Source organism: Salvelinus alpinus, chromosome 3 (genome assembly GCF_045679555.1).
Source record: "Salvelinus alpinus chromosome 3, SLU_Salpinus.1, whole genome shotgun sequence".
Taxonomy (NCBI): Eukaryota; Metazoa; Chordata; class Actinopteri; order Salmoniformes; family Salmonidae; genus Salvelinus; species Salvelinus alpinus.
The window spans coordinates 77874612-77893282 of record NC_092088.1 but is presented as its reverse complement, the minus strand read 5'-3'; the positions used below and the strand labels follow the sequence as shown (position 1 = coordinate 77893282).

Below are 18671 nucleotides of genomic sequence, written 5' to 3'. Positions count from 1 at the left end.
GCACCTGTCTCCTGCATCTTATATACCAGCGTGACAATAACGCTTGATGTTTTTTGCGACTGCACTTGAAGAAACCTTCAAAGTTCTTGAAATGTTCGTATTGACTGACCTTCATGTCTTAAAGTAATAATTGACTGTTGTTTCTCTTTACTTATTTGAGCTGTTCTTGTCCTAATATGGACTTGGTCTTTTACCAAACAGGGATATCATCTGTATAACCCCCCCCACCTTATCACATCACAACTGATTGGCTCAAACGCATTAAGAAGGAAAGAAATTCCACAAACTTCAACAAGGCACAGCTCATGAAGATGGTTGCGAGAATGTCAAGAGTGTGCAAAGCTGTCTTCAAGGCAAAATGTGGCTACTTGAAGAATCTCAAATATAACATATATTTTGATTTGTTTAACACTATTTTGGTTACTACAATGTAGAAAATAGCACAAATAAAGAAAAAACATTGAATGACTAGGTGTTCTAAAAGGTTTTACCGGTAGTGTAAGTGGTACTAACAGACCAATATATGGAGACATAAGTGGTATTAAAATACCAATATATGGAGACATAAACTCAGCAAAAAAATAAACATCCCTTTTTCAGGAACCTCTTTCAAAGATAATTTATAAAAATCCAAATAACTTCACAGATCTTCATTGTAAAGTGTTTAAACACTGTTTCCCATGCTTGTTCAATGAACCATAAACAATGAATGAACATGCACCTGTGGAACGGTTTAAAGACGGTAGGCAATTAAAGTCACAGTTATGGAAAACTTAGGACACTAAAGAGGCCTTTCTACTGACTCTGAAATACACCAAAGTAAAGATGCCCAGGGTCCCTGCTCATATGCGTGAACGTGCCTTAGGCATGCTGCAAGGAGGCATGAGGACTGCAGATGTGGCCAGGGCAATAAATTGCAATGTTCGTACTGTGAGACGCCTAAGACAGTGCTACAGGGAGACAGGACGGAGAGCTGATTGTCCTCGCAGTGGCAGACCACGTGTAACAACACCTGCACAGGATCGGTACATCCGAACATCACACCTGCGGAACAGGTACAGGATGGCAACAACAACTGCCCGAGTTACACCAGGAACACACACTCCATCAGGAACGCACACTCCATCAGTGCTCAGACTGTCCGCAATAGGCTGAGAGAGGCTGGACTGAGGGCTTGTAAGGTCTGTTGTAGGGCAGGTTCTCACCAGACATCACCGGCAATAACGTCGCCTATGGGCACAAACCCACCGTCACTGGACCAGACAGGACTTTACACCGAGGCCTGTACTCTGGAGCGGGATCGATTTGGAGGTGAAGGGTCCGTCATGGTCTGGTGCGGTGTGTCACAGCATCATCGGACTGAGCTTGTTGTCATTGCAGGCAATATCAAAGGAGTGCGTTACAGGGAAGACATCCTCCTCCTTCATGTCGTACCCTTCCTGCAGGCTCATCCTGACATGACCCTCCAGCGTGACAATGTCACCAGCCATACTGCTCGTCCTGTATGTGATTTCCTGCAAGACAGGAATGTCAGTGTTCTGCCATGGCCAGCGAAGAGCCCGGATCTCAATCCCATTGAGTACGTCTGGGACCTGTTGGATCGGAGGTGAGGGCTAGGGACATTCCCCCCTGAAATGTCCGGAAACTTCCAGGTGCCTTGGTAGAAGAGTGGGGTAACATCTCACAGCAAGAATGGGAAAATCTGGTGCAGTCCATGAGGAGGAGATACACTGCAGTACTTAATGTAGCTGGTGACCACACCAGATACTGACTGTTACTTTTGATTTTGTTGCCCCCCCCCCCCCCCCCCTTTGTTCAGTACATTATTCAATTTCTGTTGGTCTGTGGAACTTGTTCAGTTTATGTCTCTGTTGTTGAATCTTGTTATGTTCATACAAATATTTACACATGTTAAGTTTGCTGAAAATAAACGCAGTTGACAGTGAGAGGACGTTTATTTTTTTGCTGAGTTTATGTCTCCATATATTGGTCTGTTAGTATCACCTATAATGTCTCCATATATTTGTCTGTTTTGGTGCTGTTATTGTGAAGTGGAAATGTCTAGGACCAACAACAACTCAGGCCACACAAGCTGGTTGCAACACTCACTACCAAGTTCCAAACTGCTTCCAGAAGCAAAAATAACTGTTCGTCGGGAGCTTCATGAAATGGGCAAAGATCACCATGCGCCAACAATGACATTCTAGATGATTCTGTGCTTCCAACTTTGTTGCAGTAGTTTGGGGAAGGCCTTTCCCTGTTTCAGTATGACAATACCCCCGTGCACAAAGCGTGGTCCATACAGAAATGGGTTGTCGAGATCGGTGTGGAAGAACTTGACTGGCCTGCACAGAGCCCTGACCTCAACCCCATCGAAACCTTTGGGATGCATTGGAACGCCGACTGCGAGCCAGGCCCAATTGCCCAACATCAGTGCCCAACCTCACTAATACTCTTGTGGCTGAATGGAAGCAAGTCCCCGCAGTAATGTTCCAACATCTAGTGGAACGCCTTCCCAGAAGAGTGGAGGCTGTTACAACGACAAGGGGGGGACCAACTCCATATTAATGCCCATGAGTTTGGAAACACAAATAGTGACTGGAGTCAGATTAAGCCGCACGCTTCAAGGATTTTAATGGCTTTGAATGGATGGAAAGAAAGGCATGAATACCCTGCTGCCTTTCCTGAGGTTTTGATGCACTTTTAGCACATATTTAGATTTTTTGTATAAAACCAGAATCAATAAGAAAAAATATTAAATAACAAAGAATTACTTTTTAAAAAATATAATAACAAATTGTATTTGGCTTTTCATAACAGCTTTTTTTATTCGATTATCACAGGGTTAGTACTGCCTACCCTGACTGCACGTCACTGCCTACCCTGATGGCACGTAACTGGGTGCTATGCTATGGCATGGTTTGTGTCCTGCCAGGGTAATGACTAAACTACTGGCTGGAACTCCTCTCTAGAGCATCAAAGGATTTTCTCCTCTCTCGTCCTTTATCTATTCATCTATTCATTTTATCACCTCTCCCCCCTCTTTCTCTCTCGCTCTCTCTCTCTCCTCCTCCTCCTCATCCTCCTCCAATCTTTCCCATCTTTCTTTCCAACCTGTTTGGCACTATCATCTCCCACAACATGTTCTGGTTCTCCTGACATCATTGCAAAGACTCAATAACAGGAACCATGTGATGTCATGTCAACATAAAACACCAGGCTTCACTGTGTGTGGAGGAAAGGTAGAGAGACACATCTGTGTGTGAAGGAAAGGGTAGAGAGACACATATGTGTGTGAAGGAAAGGGTAGAGAGACACATCTGTGTGTGAAGGAAATGGTAGAGAGACACATCTGTGTGTGAAGGAAAGGGTAGAGAGACACATCTGTGTGTGAAGGAAAGGGTAGAGAGACACATTTATGACTGATTGAATGAATACATGGACACATCATCAGTAATGTAACATGGGGTCATAGGGTGTTTTGGGTCTTTCAACATCAGACACCCTCACCCAGGCGATCCAGTCGAGGTTGATCAGACCCTGACTTGTGTCCAGGTGGCATGTCGCTGCTCCCCATGGATCTCCTCTCTTGATCCAGAGCCATCTTGAGGCTTTTTCAGCTGCCTCCATGGTGTTGCTGATTGCTCTCCTCCTCTTCGCTCCATTGATGCCAAGTGTGTTGTAGGCTCTGTAGAGGGATTGGCCAGCAAAACCCCTGCATCCTACCTCATGCACCTAGCCTTCCAAACCTGCTTCCGACAGTCGATGACCAGTCCCTCGTGCTTGGCCCTCTTCCTCTCGTATGCCTCCTCAAGACGATCTTCCCAAGAGACTGTCAACTCCAGAATAATGATGGTCTTCGTGAACTCTGAGACCAGGGCTATGTCTGATCTCAGGATTGTCTTGACAATGTGCTGCAGGAACTTGAGCTGGTTCCCACCAGGACACTAAACCTTTATCAGCACAATTCATATTTGTACAATATTATCTATCACATCCTTATCACTGCACATTTAAATTATAAAATAAAACCGTACAACCTGGGGATGTTTGGTTGTGGTCTTTTCTCATTCAAATGTATTTCCTGTATGTGTCTTCCTTGTGTGTTTCCCCAAAACCAGGGTTAGGCTATTTTAAGCTTGCTTATGGCTTTCTGGGGAGAGAGGGAAAACAACATTGTTAGTAGGAACAGAGCAGTGTTTGGGATAAAACAAAAACAGTCACAGACAGGGTTAGCTCACAGCAAGTAAACAACGCATGGTTCATAACACAGACATTAGATGATAATCTGAAGGAAGTATGGATTGAACTCGTATTATAATTTTAAAAAATGATTTCTCTCTATCACTGTTAGCCTACCAAGGTTTATTTCGGGGGGGACGTTTAGAATGGGCCAACTTTGTCTTTGCTAAATAAACACTGTGACAACGGCATTTTATGGAACCACATACAAACAACAGTTTGATTCAATGGAAAGCTCAGTCATTTGTGAAAAAGTGTGGTCGCCGCCTATCTAAATGAAATGTTTTTTTTGTGTCATTTAGCAGATGCTCTTATCCAGAGCCACTTAGAGGAGGAATTAGGGTAAGTCCTTTACTCAAGGGCACATAGACCAATTTTTCACCTACTTGGCTTGGGGATTTGAACCAGCAACCTTTCGGTTACTGGCCCAACGTGTAAGGTTCTGTATTTATTTTCTTAGTCAACCTTGTGTTCTGTTTCTTTGTGTTCTTGAACGTAGCCCTGTTCCTTTGTGTTCTTGAACGTAGCCCTGTTCCTTTGTGTTCTTGAACGTAACCCTGTTCCTTTGTGTTCTTGAACGTAACCCTGTTCCTTTGTGTTCTTGAACGTAGCCCTGTTCCTTTGTGTTCTTGAACGTAGCCCTGTTCCTTTGTGTTCTTGAACGTAGCCCTGTTCCTTTGTGTTCTTGAACGTAACCCTGTTCCTTTGTGTTCTTGAACGTAGCCCTGTTCCTTTGTGTTCTTGAACGTAGCCCTGTTCCTTTGTGTTCTTGAACGTAGCCCTGTTCCTTTGTGTTCTTGAACGTAACCCTGTTCCTTTGTGTTCTTGAACGTAACCCTGTCTTTCATTTTTGTTCATTGATTTCACCTGTTAGTTACTCACCTGGTCTCATCAGCTCCTTATTTAGTTCAGTTCATTCTGTTTGTGCCTTTCTGAGGTATTGTTCGTTTTGACTCTACTAAGCCTTTTCCTAGCTCGTTTGTGAGAACCAGTTATAGCATTCAGTCCTAGTTTTGATTCACCTGCCTGTTTGACTACCTGTGTATGACCATTGCCTGCCTGTGACCACGATTCCTGCCTTCTGCGAAGGCGAAATTAACACCTGCCGCGCTCTGCGCGTGAATCTACACCTTTTTCTCCCTGAGCGTTCATTACACAACGCTCTTAACTGACATAGTTGTGGTATTCCTAGCTTTTCTATGGCGTGTTCACTCACTGTTGAGTGTCTTCACACCGAAGCACTTTAACAGATAAAATGTCAGGTTACGGACGCCTTTCGCTCATTTCCAACATCAATCAAGGAGTGTCTGGGTACATTTTTTCCTTCTTAGAAAGAGAGAGACAGAGGCAAATACAAATCTTAGAATCAACTATTCAAGACCACCAGATCCCACTGGATTCTCCAATTACATTGAATGAACTACAGCACAAAATACAAACCCTCCAACCTCAATGAAATTCACCCCAATCCACAAAAGTGGAGACAAATTTGACCCCAATAACTACCGTGGGATATGCGTCAACAGCAACGTTGGGAAAATCCTCTGCATTATCATTAACAGCAGACGTGTACATTTCCTTAGAGAAAACAATGTACTGAGCAAATGTCCAATTGGCTTTTTACCACAGGTAACTTCTCATGCTTTGTTGATTTCAAAAAATATTTTGACTCAATTCGGCATGAGGGTCTGCTATACAAATTGATGGAAAGTGGTGTTGGGGGAAAAACATATGACATTATAAAATCCTTGTACACAATTGGCCAAAAACACACATTTCTTTCCACAGGGCTGTGAGGTGAGACAGGGATGAAGCTTAAGTCCCACGCTCTTCAACATATATATCAACGAATTGGCGAGAGCACTGGAACAGTCTGCAGCACCTGGCCTCACCCTACTAGAATCTGAAATCAAATGTCTACTGTTTGCTGATGACCTAGTGCTTCTATCACCAACCAAGGAAGGCCTACAGCAGCACCTAGATCTTCTGCACAGATTCATTCAGACCTGGGCCCTGACAGTAAATCTCAGGAAGACAAAAATAATGGTGTTACAAAAAAGGCCCAGTTGCCAGGAACACAAATACAAACTCCATCTAGACATCGTTACCCTAGAGCACACAAAAAACTATACATACTTTGACCTGAACATCAGCGCCACAGGTAACTTCCACAAAGCTGTGAACGAGCTAAGAGACAAGGCAAGAAGGGCCTTCTATGCCATCAAAAGGAACATAAAATTCAACATACCAATTAGGATCTGGCAAAAAATACTTGAATCAGTTACAGAACCCATTACCCATAATGGTTGTGTGCTCTGGGGTCCGCTCACCAACCAAGAATTCACAAAATAGGACAAACACCGAATAGAGACTCTGCATGCAGAATTCTGCAAAAAATCCTCAGAGTACAACGTGAAACACCAAATAATGCATGCAAAATCTAGAAAAGACCCATTCAATTCTTCAACCACCTCAAAGGAAGTGATTCCCAAACCTTCCATAACAAAGCCATCACCAACAAAGAGATGAACCTGAAGAAGTGTCCCCTAAGCAAGCTGGTCCTGGGGCTCTGTTCACAAACACAAACACACCCCACAGAGCCCCAGCTCAGCAACACAATTAGACCCAACCAAATCACAAGAAAACAAAAGAATAATTACTTGACACATTGGAAAGAATTAACAAAAAAACATAGCAAACTAGAATGCTATTTGGCCCTAAACAGAGAGTATACAGTGGCAGAATACCTGACCACTGTGACTGGCCTAAACTTATGGAAAGCTTTGACTATGTACAGACTCAGTGAGCAAAGTCTTGCTATTGAGAAAGCCGCCGTAGGCAGACCTGGCTCTCAAGAGAAGACAGGCTATGTGCACGTTGCCCACAAAATGAGGTGGAAACTGAGCTGCACTTCCTAACCTCCTGCCAAATGTATGACAATATTAGAGACACATATTTCCTTCAGATTACACATATCCACAAAGAATTTGAAAACAAACCCAATTTTGATAAACTCCCATATCTACTGGGTGGAATACCAGTGTGCCATCACAGCAGCAAGATCTGTGACCTGTTGTCACAAGAAAAGGGCAACCAGTGAAGAACAAACACCATTGTGAATACAACCCATATTTACATGTATTTATTTTCCCTTTTGTACTTTAACTATTTGCACATCGTTACAACACTGTATATAGACATAATTTGACATTTGAAATGTCTTTATTGTTTTGGAACTTTTGTGAGTGTAATGTTTACTGCTAATCTTTGTTTATTATCTACTTCACTTGCTTTGGCAATGTTAACATATGTTTCCCATGCCAATAAAGCCCTTAAATTGATATTGATATTGGAGAGAGAGAGAAAGAGAGGAAACAGCCCAGAGAATGAGTTGGAGACGTCATAGCGTAGCTTTGCCAGAGTTCCTCACACACACCCAAACACACGACTGATGTTTCTGAAATACCACGGTAACAACAGTCTGGGAAATACCCTCGGAGTTTCTTGCTGCTCAAAGAATTAGAATAACAAATGCAGTCTACTGTGACTTTTAGTAGTGCCATTGAAGGACCTTCTCACTGAAACAGTAGAGGAAAGGCAGAGTGCCTGTCTGTAGACACTGTCTGACTCTGTGCATGTGTGTTACTTGTTCTAGCTCTCTTTACCATTCCCTTGCTGTCTCCCTCTCTCCCTCTCTCCCTCTCTCCCTCTGGCAAATGTGACGGAGCAGGGGAGGTGTGTGTGTGTGTGTGTGTGTGTGTGTGTGTGTGTGTGTGTGTGTGTGTGTGTGTGTGTGTGTGTGTGTGTGTGTGTGTGTGTGTGTGTGTGTGTGTGTGTGTGTGTGTGTGTGTGTGTGTGTGTGTGTGTGTGTGTGTGTGTGTGTGTGTGTGTGTGTGTGTGTGTGTGTGTGTGCGTGCGTGCGTGCGTGCGTGCGTGCGTCTGCATGGGAAGTGGGACGGGAAGGAAAGTGCTGTTGGAACAGTGCCTTGGAGCTGAACAGAGCGGAGCGGAGCGGAGACAAAAGTAAGGAGCAGTGTAGAGGAGAGGAAGAGAGAGGGGTCAGTGTAGAGGAGAGGAAGAGAGAGGGGTCAGTGTAGAGGAGAGGAAGAGAGAGGGGTCAGTGTAGAGGAGAGGAAGATATAGAGTAAAGAGAAGATGAGAGAGTGAATCTGATTGAGGAACAGGTGAGAGATTGCAGGAGATGGGTGGAGAATAATAAAATGGAGGCGGTGGAAGGAAGTGAAAAGGGGAAGGAGGGGAGAAAGAAGTGGAGAGAAGAGAGAATGGAGGAGAGCAGAGAGGTGGAGAGGAGAGAGAATGCAGGAGGAGAGAGGTGGAGAGAAGAGAGAATGGAGGAAAGGAAAGGAAAGGAAAGGTAAAGAGAGGGTGTTGAGTGGGTGTTGAGAGGTTGTTGAGGGGTTGTTGAGAGGTTGTTGAGGGGTTGTTGAGAGGGGTGTTGAGAGGTTGTTGGGGGGGTGTTGAGAGGTTGTTGAGAGGTTGTTGAGGGGGTGTTGAGAGGTTGTTGAGAGGTTGTTGGGGGGGTGTTGAGAGGTTGTTGAGGGGTTGTTGAGAGGGATGTTGACGGGGTCTTGAGAGGGTGTTGAGGGGTTGTTGAGAGGTTGTTGGGGGGGTGTTGGGAGGGTGTTGAGAGGTTGTTGGGGGGGTGTTGAGGGGCTGTTGAGAGGGTGTTGAGGGGGTATTGGGTGGGTGTTGAGGGGGTGTTGAGAGGGGGTGTTGAGAGGGTGTTGAGACAGTGTTGAGAGGTTGTTGAGGGGGTGTTAAGAGGGTGTTCAGGGGGTGTTGAGAGGGTGTTGAGGGGGTGTTGAGAGGGTGTTGAGGGGGTGTGGAGAGGTTGTTGGGGGGGTGTTGAGAGGTTGTTGGGGGGGTGTTGAGAGGGTGTTGAGGGGGTGTTGGGGGGGTGTGGAGGGGGTGTTGAGAGGGTGTTGAGGGGGTGTAGAGAGAGTGTTGAGGGGGTGTTGAGGGGAGGTTGGGAGGGTGTTGAGGGGGTGTTAAGGGGTTGTTGAAAGGGTTTGTTTTCACACCTGACACCCAACAGGAGAGGAGAACAGGAGACATGACCAGAAACAAGGCAATTACAATGAGAATGATTACCTAGCGCACACACCACACATACACCACACACACATACAAAGAGACCAACTCAGACACATGCACAAACACTTGTAAATCTGTTGACACAAACACACCAAACACAAACACACACTCAGATTTCTTTGCTCAGACAACACCGTTCGCCAGAGCCAGAGGAATGTGTTCAGGAGGACGAAAGGCAGCCAGGATATTCACACACATACACACACACTGGACTTAGACCTGCAACCTCCCACTTACAGCGTGCAACAAATACACACACACCATCAGAGCAAGACCAGGAAGACAGAAGCCAACTGAACTGCACTCTACATACTGCTTTGACAAGAGGTGGACACACTCTCTTAACAAAGCCAAGTGGACCTCTGCTTGGAGCCACATTGCAACTCATCACTTGGCGTGAGCAACACATTGTCTCTCATCTGATCTAAGCCAGAACAAGCAACTGGAACCTGGAACATTGACTGTGTCCAACACGTTTGGGGCTTTGACCGCCTTCATCCAGGAAGATTACATACAGATAGAGACCCGGATCTGACCTCTGTCTCTCCCCTCCATCTCTCTCTCTGTCTCTCCGCTCCATCTCTCTCTCTCTGTCTCCTCACCCTTCCATCCTCCCAGTATGATGATGAGGAGAGATCGTCTGCTCCTGGCTGTGACCCTCACAGCCATTTTCACCGCTGACCTCTACTTCGTCCTGCTCCCCAAGCTCCGCCACAGACAACCAGGACCAGGGAATGGAGCCTGCCTCTGTCCCTCCTCCAGGAGGACTAACTTCACCCTTGCTGGGTACAGTGGCCTCACCATCCCCTGGTTCTCCAACATCACCTCCATAGACCTCCAGGGTAAGGGGGTCAGAGCTGTGGACGACTCCACAGATTGGGGCTCGAAGCTGGGGAGGCTGTTTGCTCACCCTCTGTATAACATTCAGACACCGGAGCTGGGGCTGGAAGAGAGGCTGATGCAGTCTGAAGAGCTAATGGAGTATTACAGGAGGAAGGTATTGCGCTGGGAGAGGTGAGTACAGTACACAGAGACCAGAGTTTAGACCTTTCTCAATGTTTTATGGTTGTGATTTAGTTTTGGTGGGACTAGACATTTTCCCTACTGTGGCTTGGCTGTGATGGAGGGGTAGGGTCACTGACACGACGGCTGTGGATCCCTGACACAATCAGAAACTCACACACACACAGGCACTCAAGCACAGGCACGTCAACAACTCAAAACCTTTTCTCTTCGGCAAGCAATTTTCCCATAAAGACTAATCCTATAAACTGTCTCTAAAGTCGATGTCATAAACAGCATTTAATGGAGGGCTGGTAGCAACACTCACATGTCATTGAGAGCCTATGTCTGGATCTCCCCTGTGCTAGGTAAACAAGACCCTTAAACCCGATCAAACCCTTTAAACCTGTGAGAGCTGAACAGACTGTCGCTGTCTTCACTCTGTCAATCACAGCCCAGGGTATTCCGCTCAGAGAAATCCTGTTTGGGCTCCAATGGTGGAAAAACACAAGAAATATGAAGAGAGAAGATTTCTCCCCCTTCGCTGTGTTTTAAATATGCACATAACAATGGTTACTCTAGGGCTTAGTGGGAATGTCTTGCAAAATCTTGTAGCAGCTTGTTAACAGAAGAGAAATGCACTTAGTGAGAGGATGGATGATTTTTAGGGGGACTTCTGGGGACAGTTTGGACTGTTTCATCTGGATGCTGAAAATAGTATACTGTAGACCTTCCAGGTCAACCACTACGGTTATGGTGCATGTGTGTGGCATACATTATCATAGTCTGAGTCAAGAGCACTGAAAGAGGAGGGAGAGGTGGTTTTGCAGCTAGCTGCTTGCTCCCTGGTCTCTGGTCTGTGGGTTTGTGGTCTTTGGTTGTGGTCTGTGGGTTTGTGGTCTTTGGTTGTGGTCTGTGGGTTTGTGGTCTTTGGTTGTGGTCTGTGGTCAGCCTTCCTGATTACACAGACATGTCACTGTGGGCCAGTTGGGTCAGGAATACTCTGAATGAATACACTTGCTTTGACGACCCCTCCTATCATCTGACCACAACAGCTGATGATCCTTACACACAGTGAAACAACCAACACTCCCACTCACCACAGTCAAAACTGGCACAACGATGCAACAATGCCACATGCTTCCCCAGCCTCCTCAATGGTCTGAATGTTTGCTTTGGATCAGGAGTGATTCCTGCCCATACTGTTTCTGTGGGAATATGTATACAGAAGTGTCAGGAGAGGAGGAGAGGAAGGAAGATTCCTAAGTGAGGGCGAACAGCTCGGAAGCTCCAAGAGGGAGGTGGAGTGTAGGCTTTGCCACTACAAATGTTTTCCTCAGAGAACACTCTGCATTGTCTTTGACTGTTCTCCTCTCAGTCTGTTCTCCTCTCAGTCTGTTCTCCTCTCAGTCTGTTCTTCTCTCAGTCTGTTCTTCTCTCAGTCTGTTCTCCTCTCAGTCTGTTCTCCTCTCAGTCTGTTCTTCTCTCAGTCTGTTCTTCTCTCAGTCTGTTCTCCTCTCAGTCTGTTCTCCTCTCAGTCTGTTCTCTTCTCAGTCTGTTCTCCTCTCAGTCTGTTCTTCTCTCAGTCTGTTCTCCTCTCAGTCTGTTCTTCTCTCAGTCTGTTCTCCTCTCAGTCTGTTCTCCTCTCAGTCTGTTCTCTTCTCAGTCTGTTCTCCTCTCAGTCTGTTCTCTTCTCAGTCTGTTCTCCTCTCAGTCTGTTCTTCTCTCAGTCTGTTCTCCTCTCAGTCTGTTCTTCTCTCAGTCTGTTCTCCTCTCAGTCTGTTCTCCTCTCAGTCTGTTCTCTTCTCAGTCTGTTCTCCTCTCAGTCTGTTCTCCTCTCAGTCTGTTCTTCTCTCAGTCTGTTCTCCTCTCAGTCTGTTCTCCTCTCAGTCTGTTCTCCTCTCAGTCTGTTCTCCTCTCAGTCTGTTCTCCTCTCAGTCTGTTCTCCTCTCAGTCTGTTCTCCTCTCAGTCTGTTCTCCTCTCAGTCTGTTCTCTTCTCAGTCTGTTCTCCTCTCAGTCTGTTCTCCTCTCAGTCTGTTCTTCTCTCAGTCTGTTCTCCTCTCAGTCTGTTCTCCTCTCAGTCTGTTCTCCTCTCAGTCTGTTCTCCTCTCAGTCTGTTCTCCTCTCAGTCTGTTCTCCTCTCAGTCTGTTCTCCTCTCAGTCTGTTCTCCTCTCAGTCTGTTCTCCTCTCAGTCTGTTCTCCTCTCAGTCTGTTCTCCTCTCAGTCTGTTCTCCTCTCAGTCTGTTCTCCTCTCAGTCTGTTCTCCTCTGTGGAAATATGCTAGTTTGGATTATTGTTGGTCCTGTGAAGCAACAGTTGCCCTGACAGTGGGAGTTGGATTTTTAAAGGCGCTTTCACTAAAGTTTGATTTGATACTGTATGATTTTCACAGTGCGTATCGCAGGTTTTCAAGGAGAACTCGTTTGGCATACCCTAACCATGACCTCGTTTTGACCACCTCTCTTTCCCCCTCAGGCGTACAATTTGACGTTGTACAGCAAGGGCAAGGTTATGCATAACCCTAACCCCACTCCCCCCCTCTCTCTCTCTCTCTCTCTCTCTCCCCCAACCCCTTCCCCTCTCTCTCTCTCTCTCTCCCCCAACCCCTTCCCCTTAGGCATATGAAGTTGTACAGTGAGGCTGCAGCGGCCCTCAACGTGACAATGCTGGAACACCAGGTGACCTTTGACCCTGAGGCCAGCTGGCTGAAGTTCCACCTGGGCATCAACCGCTATGCCCTGTACGCCCGCGATGACCCCGCCATCACCCGCCTGCTGCAAAACATGCAGGCCACCACTGTCATCAGCGCAGGTAGGACCTGTCTTATGGGAGTTATAACCATTCATATAAGTGGTATTCATATGAGCATTATAACAATTCATATGAGCATTAAAATCACTGTCAACAGTGCATGTAGGTGCTATAGGACCTTGTGCTTTAATAATTAACCATTTATATAATTGTTATAGGTATTCATTGCAGAAATGTCTTTATGCAGATTACACTCAAGATGAAAAGGCCCTCAAAGGAGCATGTGACTGTACGCAGGGTAAGGTCCTGTCATGTCAACATATCTGCACTGTTCTGTGTCTGCATGGTTTGTGTGTTTTGTGTTCGAACATACATTCCTTTTAAAACGTTGTCTATAATGCTTTGGCATGTCCATGGTTGTTTTGAGGAGAACAGGGAGAGAAATGAGAGGAAAGAGAATCAGTTGACACAGTCCTCTTCATGACTGGTTCTTTTGTAGTTTTTCTCCCTGTTATATCCTTCGGTGCTCAGTCGTGCTATCAGAGCCGAACACCCTGTTGCACCACTGACAACACTCTGGTTTTCATCCAAGGCCCATAAAGTAGCATCTCCAGATCTTCATAAGTCACATCCCTGGAGGCAGAGAGCAGAGACTAATTTAGGTCAAAGACAGAGTGTTCTTTAAAAAGCTTTATCTCAGAGATTGGGGTGATGCCACAGCAGTCTACACACCAGAGATTGGGGTGATGTCACAGCAGTCTACACACCAGAGATTGGGGTGATGTCACAGCAGTCTACACACCAGAGATTGGGGTGATGTCACAGCAGTCTACACACCAGAGATTGGGGTGATGTCACAGCAGTCTACACACCAGAGATTGGGGTGATGTCACAGCAGTCTACACACCAGAGATTGGGGTGATGCCACAGCAGTCTACACACCAGAGATTGGGGTGATGCCACAGCAGTCTACACACCAGAGATTGGGGTGATGCCACAGCAGTCTACACACCAGAGATTGGGGTGATGTCACAGCAGTCTACACACCAGAGATTGGGGTGATGTCACAGCAGTCTACACACCAGAGATTGGGGTGATGTCACAGCAGTCTACACACCGGAGATTGGGGTGATGTCACAGCAGTCTACACACCAGAGATTGGGGTGATGTCACAGCAGTCTACACACCAGAGATTGGGGTGATGCCACAGCAGTCTACACACCAGAGATTGGGGTGATGCCACAGCAGTCTCCACAGCATTGCTATAGCTTCAAGCAACAAACAACTCAGAACATGGACACATACTCACACGCTCACAACAGACAGACAGACACACACACACACACGCTCACAGACAGACACACACACACACACACACACACGCTCACAGACAAACAGACAGACACACACATACATACAGAGAGACCGACACACACACATACAGAGAGACAGAGAGACAGAGAGACAGAGAGACAGACAGACAGACAGACAGACAGACAGACAGACAGACAGACAGACAGACAGACAGACAGACAGACAGACAGACAGACAGACAGACAGACAGACAGACAGACAGACAGACAGACAGACAGACAGACAGACAGACAGACAGAGAGACAGACAGACAGACAGACAGACAGACAGACAGACAGACAGACAGAGAGACAGACAGACAGACAGACAGACAGACAGACAGACAGACAGACAGACAGACAGACAGACAGACAGACAGACAGACAGACAGACAGACAGACAGACAGACAGACAGACAGACAGACAGACAGACAGACAGACAGACAGACAGACAGACAGACAGACAGACAGACAGACAGACAGACAGACAGACAGACAGACAGACAGACAGACAGACAGACAGACAGACCAATCTCGCCTAACAGCGATCGGCTGCATTCTAAGATTTGTAGCTCTTTCAACCACACTCCCTGAAAACACACTGGTGGTTCCAACCTCACCAACAACACACACTGGTGGCTCCAACCTCAGCAACAACACACACACACTGGTGGCTCCAACCTCAGCAACAACACACACACACTGGTGGCTCCAACCTCAGCAACAACACACACACACACTGGTGGCTCCAACCTCAGCAACAACACACACACACTGGTGGCTCCAACCTCAGCAACAACACACACACACTGGTGGTTCCAACCTCAGCAACAACACACACACACACTGGTGGTTCCAACCTCAGCAACAACACACACTGGTGGTTCCAACCTCAGCAACAACACACACTGGTGGCTCCAACCTCAGCAACAACACACACTGGTGGCTCCAACCTCAGCAACAACACACACACACTGGTGGCTCCAACCTCAACAACAACACACACACACTGGTGGCTCCAATCTCAGCAACAACACACACACACACTGGTGGCTCCAACCTCAGCAACAACACACACACACTGGTGGCTCCAACCTCAGCAACAACACACACACACTGGTGGTTCCAACCTCAGCAACAACACACACTGGTGGTTCCAACCTCAGCAACAACACACACTGGTGGCTCCAACCTCAGCAACAACACACACACACACTGGTGGCTCCAACCTCAGCAACAACACACACACACTGGTGGTTCCAACCTCAGCAACAACACACACACACTGGTGGCTCCAACCTCAGCAACAACACACACTGGTGGCTCCAACCTCAGCAACAACACACACACACTGGTGGCTCCAACCTCAACAACAACACACACACACTGGTGGCTCCAACCTCAGCAACAACACACACTGTTGGCTCCAACCTCAGCAACAACACACACACACTGGTGGTTCCAACCTCAGCAACAACACACACACACTGGTGGCTCCAACCTCAGCAACAACACACACTGGTGGCTCCAACCTCAGCAACAACACACACACACTGGTTGCTCCAACCTCGGCAACAACACACACACACACTGGTGGCTTCAACCTCAGCAACAACACACACACACACTGGTGGCTCCAACCTCAGCAACAACACACACACACACTGGTGATTCCAACCTCAACAACAACACACACACACTGGTGGCTCCAACCTCAGCAACAACACACACACACTGGTGGTTCCAACCTCAGCAACAACACACACACACACTGGTGGCTCCAACCTCAGCAACAACACACACACACTGTTGGCTCCAACCTCAACAACAACACACACACACTGTTGGCTCCAACCTCAACAACAACACACACACACTGGTGGTTCCAACCTCAGCAACAACACACACACACTGGTGGCTCCAACCTCAGCAACAACACACACACACACTGGTGGCTCCAACCTCAGCAACAACACACACACACACACACACTGGTGGCTCCAACCTCAACAACAACACACACTGGTGGTTCCAACCTCAGCAACAACACACACACACTGGTGGCTCCAACCTCAGCAACAACAACACACACACTGGTGGCTCCAACCTCAACAACAACACACACACACACTGGTGGCTCCAACCTCAGCAACAACACACACTGGTGGCTGCAACCTCAGCAACAACACACACACACTGGTGGCTCCAACCTCAACAACAACACACACTGGTGGCTCCAACCTCGGCAACAACACACACACACACTGGTGGCTCCAACCTCAGCAACAACACACACACACTGGTGGCTCCAACCTCAGCAACAACACACACACACACTGGTGATTCCAACCTCAACAACAACACACACACACTGGTGGCTCCAACCTCAGCAACAACACACACACACTGGTGGTTCCAACCTCAGCAACAACACACACACACACACTGGTGGCTCCAACCTCAGCAACAACACACACACACTGTTGGCTCCAACCTCAACAACAACACACACACACTGTTGGCTCCAACCTCAACAACAACACACACACACTGGTGGTTCCAACCTCAGCAACAACACACACACACACTGGTGGCTCCAACCTCAGCAACAACACACACACACTGGTGGTTCCAACCTCAGCAACAACACACACACACACACTGGTGGCTCCAACCTCAGCAACAACACACACACACTGGTGGCTCCAACCTCAGCAACAACACACACACACACACACTGGTGGCTCCAACCTCAGCAACAACACACACACACACTGGTGGTTCCAACCTCAACAACAACACACACACACTGGTGGCTCCAACCTCAGCAACAACACACACACACACACTGGTGGCTCCAACCTCAGCAACAACACACACTGGTGGCTCCAACCTTAGCAACCTCACACACTGGTGGCTCCAACCTCAGCAACAACACACACACACTGGTGGTTCCAACCTCAACAACAACACACACACACTGGTGTCTCCAACCTCAGCAACAACACACACTGGTGTCTCCAACCTCAACAACAACACACACACACTGGTGGTTCCAACCTCAGCAACAACACACACACACTGGTGGTTCCAACCTCAACAACAACACACACACACACACTGGTGGCTCCAACCTCAACTACACACACACAGACTGGTGGCTCCAACCTCAGCAACAACAACACACACTGTTGGCTCCAACCTCAGCAACAACACACACTGGTGGCTCCAACCTCAGCAACAACACACACTGGTGGCTCCAACCTCAGCAACAACACACACAGACTGGTGGTTCCAACCTCAGCAACAACACACACACACTGGTGGTTCCAACCTCAGCAACAACAGACACACTGGTGGCTCCAACCTCAGCAACAACACACACACACTGGTGGCTCCAACCTCAGCAACAACACACACACACTGGTGTCTCCAACCTCAACAACAACACACACACACTGGTGGCTCCAACCTCAGCAACAACACACACACACGCTGGTGGCTCCAACCTCAGCAACAACACATACACACTGGTGGCTCCAACCTCAGCAACAACACACACACACACTGGTGGCTCCAACCTCAGCAACAACACACACACACTGGTGGTTCCAACCTCAGCAACAACACACACTGGTGACTCCAACCTCAGCAACAACACACACACACACTGGTGTCTCCAACCTCAACAACAACACACACACACTGGTGTCTCCAACCTCAGCAACAACACACTAACACTGGTGTCTGCAACCTCAACAGCAACACACACACACTGGTGGTTCCAACCTCAGCAACAACACACACACACTGGTGGCTCCAACCTCAACAACAACACACACACACTGGTGGCTCCAACCTCAACAACAACACACACACACACACACTGGTGGCTCCAACCTCAGCAACAACACACACACACTGGTGACTCCAACCTCAGCAACAACACACACACACTGGTGTCTCCAACCTCAACAACAACACACACACACTGGTGTCTCCAACCTCAGCAACAACACACACACACTGGTGTCTCCACCCTCAGCAACAACACACACACACTGGTGTCTCCAACCTCAGCAACAACACACACACACACTGGTGGCTCCAACCTCAGCAACAACACACACACACTGGTGTCTCCAACCTCAACAACAACACACACACACACACACTGGTGGCTCCAACCTCAACAACAACACACAC

General features: G+C 47.4%; 1 protein-coding gene across 2 annotated transcripts in view; it reads left to right on the top strand.

The window, feature by feature from the left end:
- The first annotated feature begins 9266 nt into the window (after window positions 1-9266).
- The window catches only part of LOC139571387 (pseudokinase FAM20A-like), a 42444-nt gene continuing 33039 nt past the window's right edge, over window positions 9267-18671 (top strand). Inside the window, exons 1-4 of one of the 2 annotated variants that reach the window (XM_071394204.1) lie at window positions 9268-9753; window positions 9976-10371; window positions 12979-13172; window positions 13360-13410. In XM_071394204.1, coding sequence (XP_071250305.1) covers window positions 9977-10371; window positions 12979-13172; window positions 13360-13410 — 640 coding nt within the window. In that variant the 5' untranslated portion in view covers window positions 9268-9753; window position 9976. Of the gene's footprint in view, window positions 10372-12978; window positions 13173-13359; window positions 13411-18671 lie in introns of both variants that reach the window. The other variant, XM_071394205.1, reaches the window with a different exon arrangement.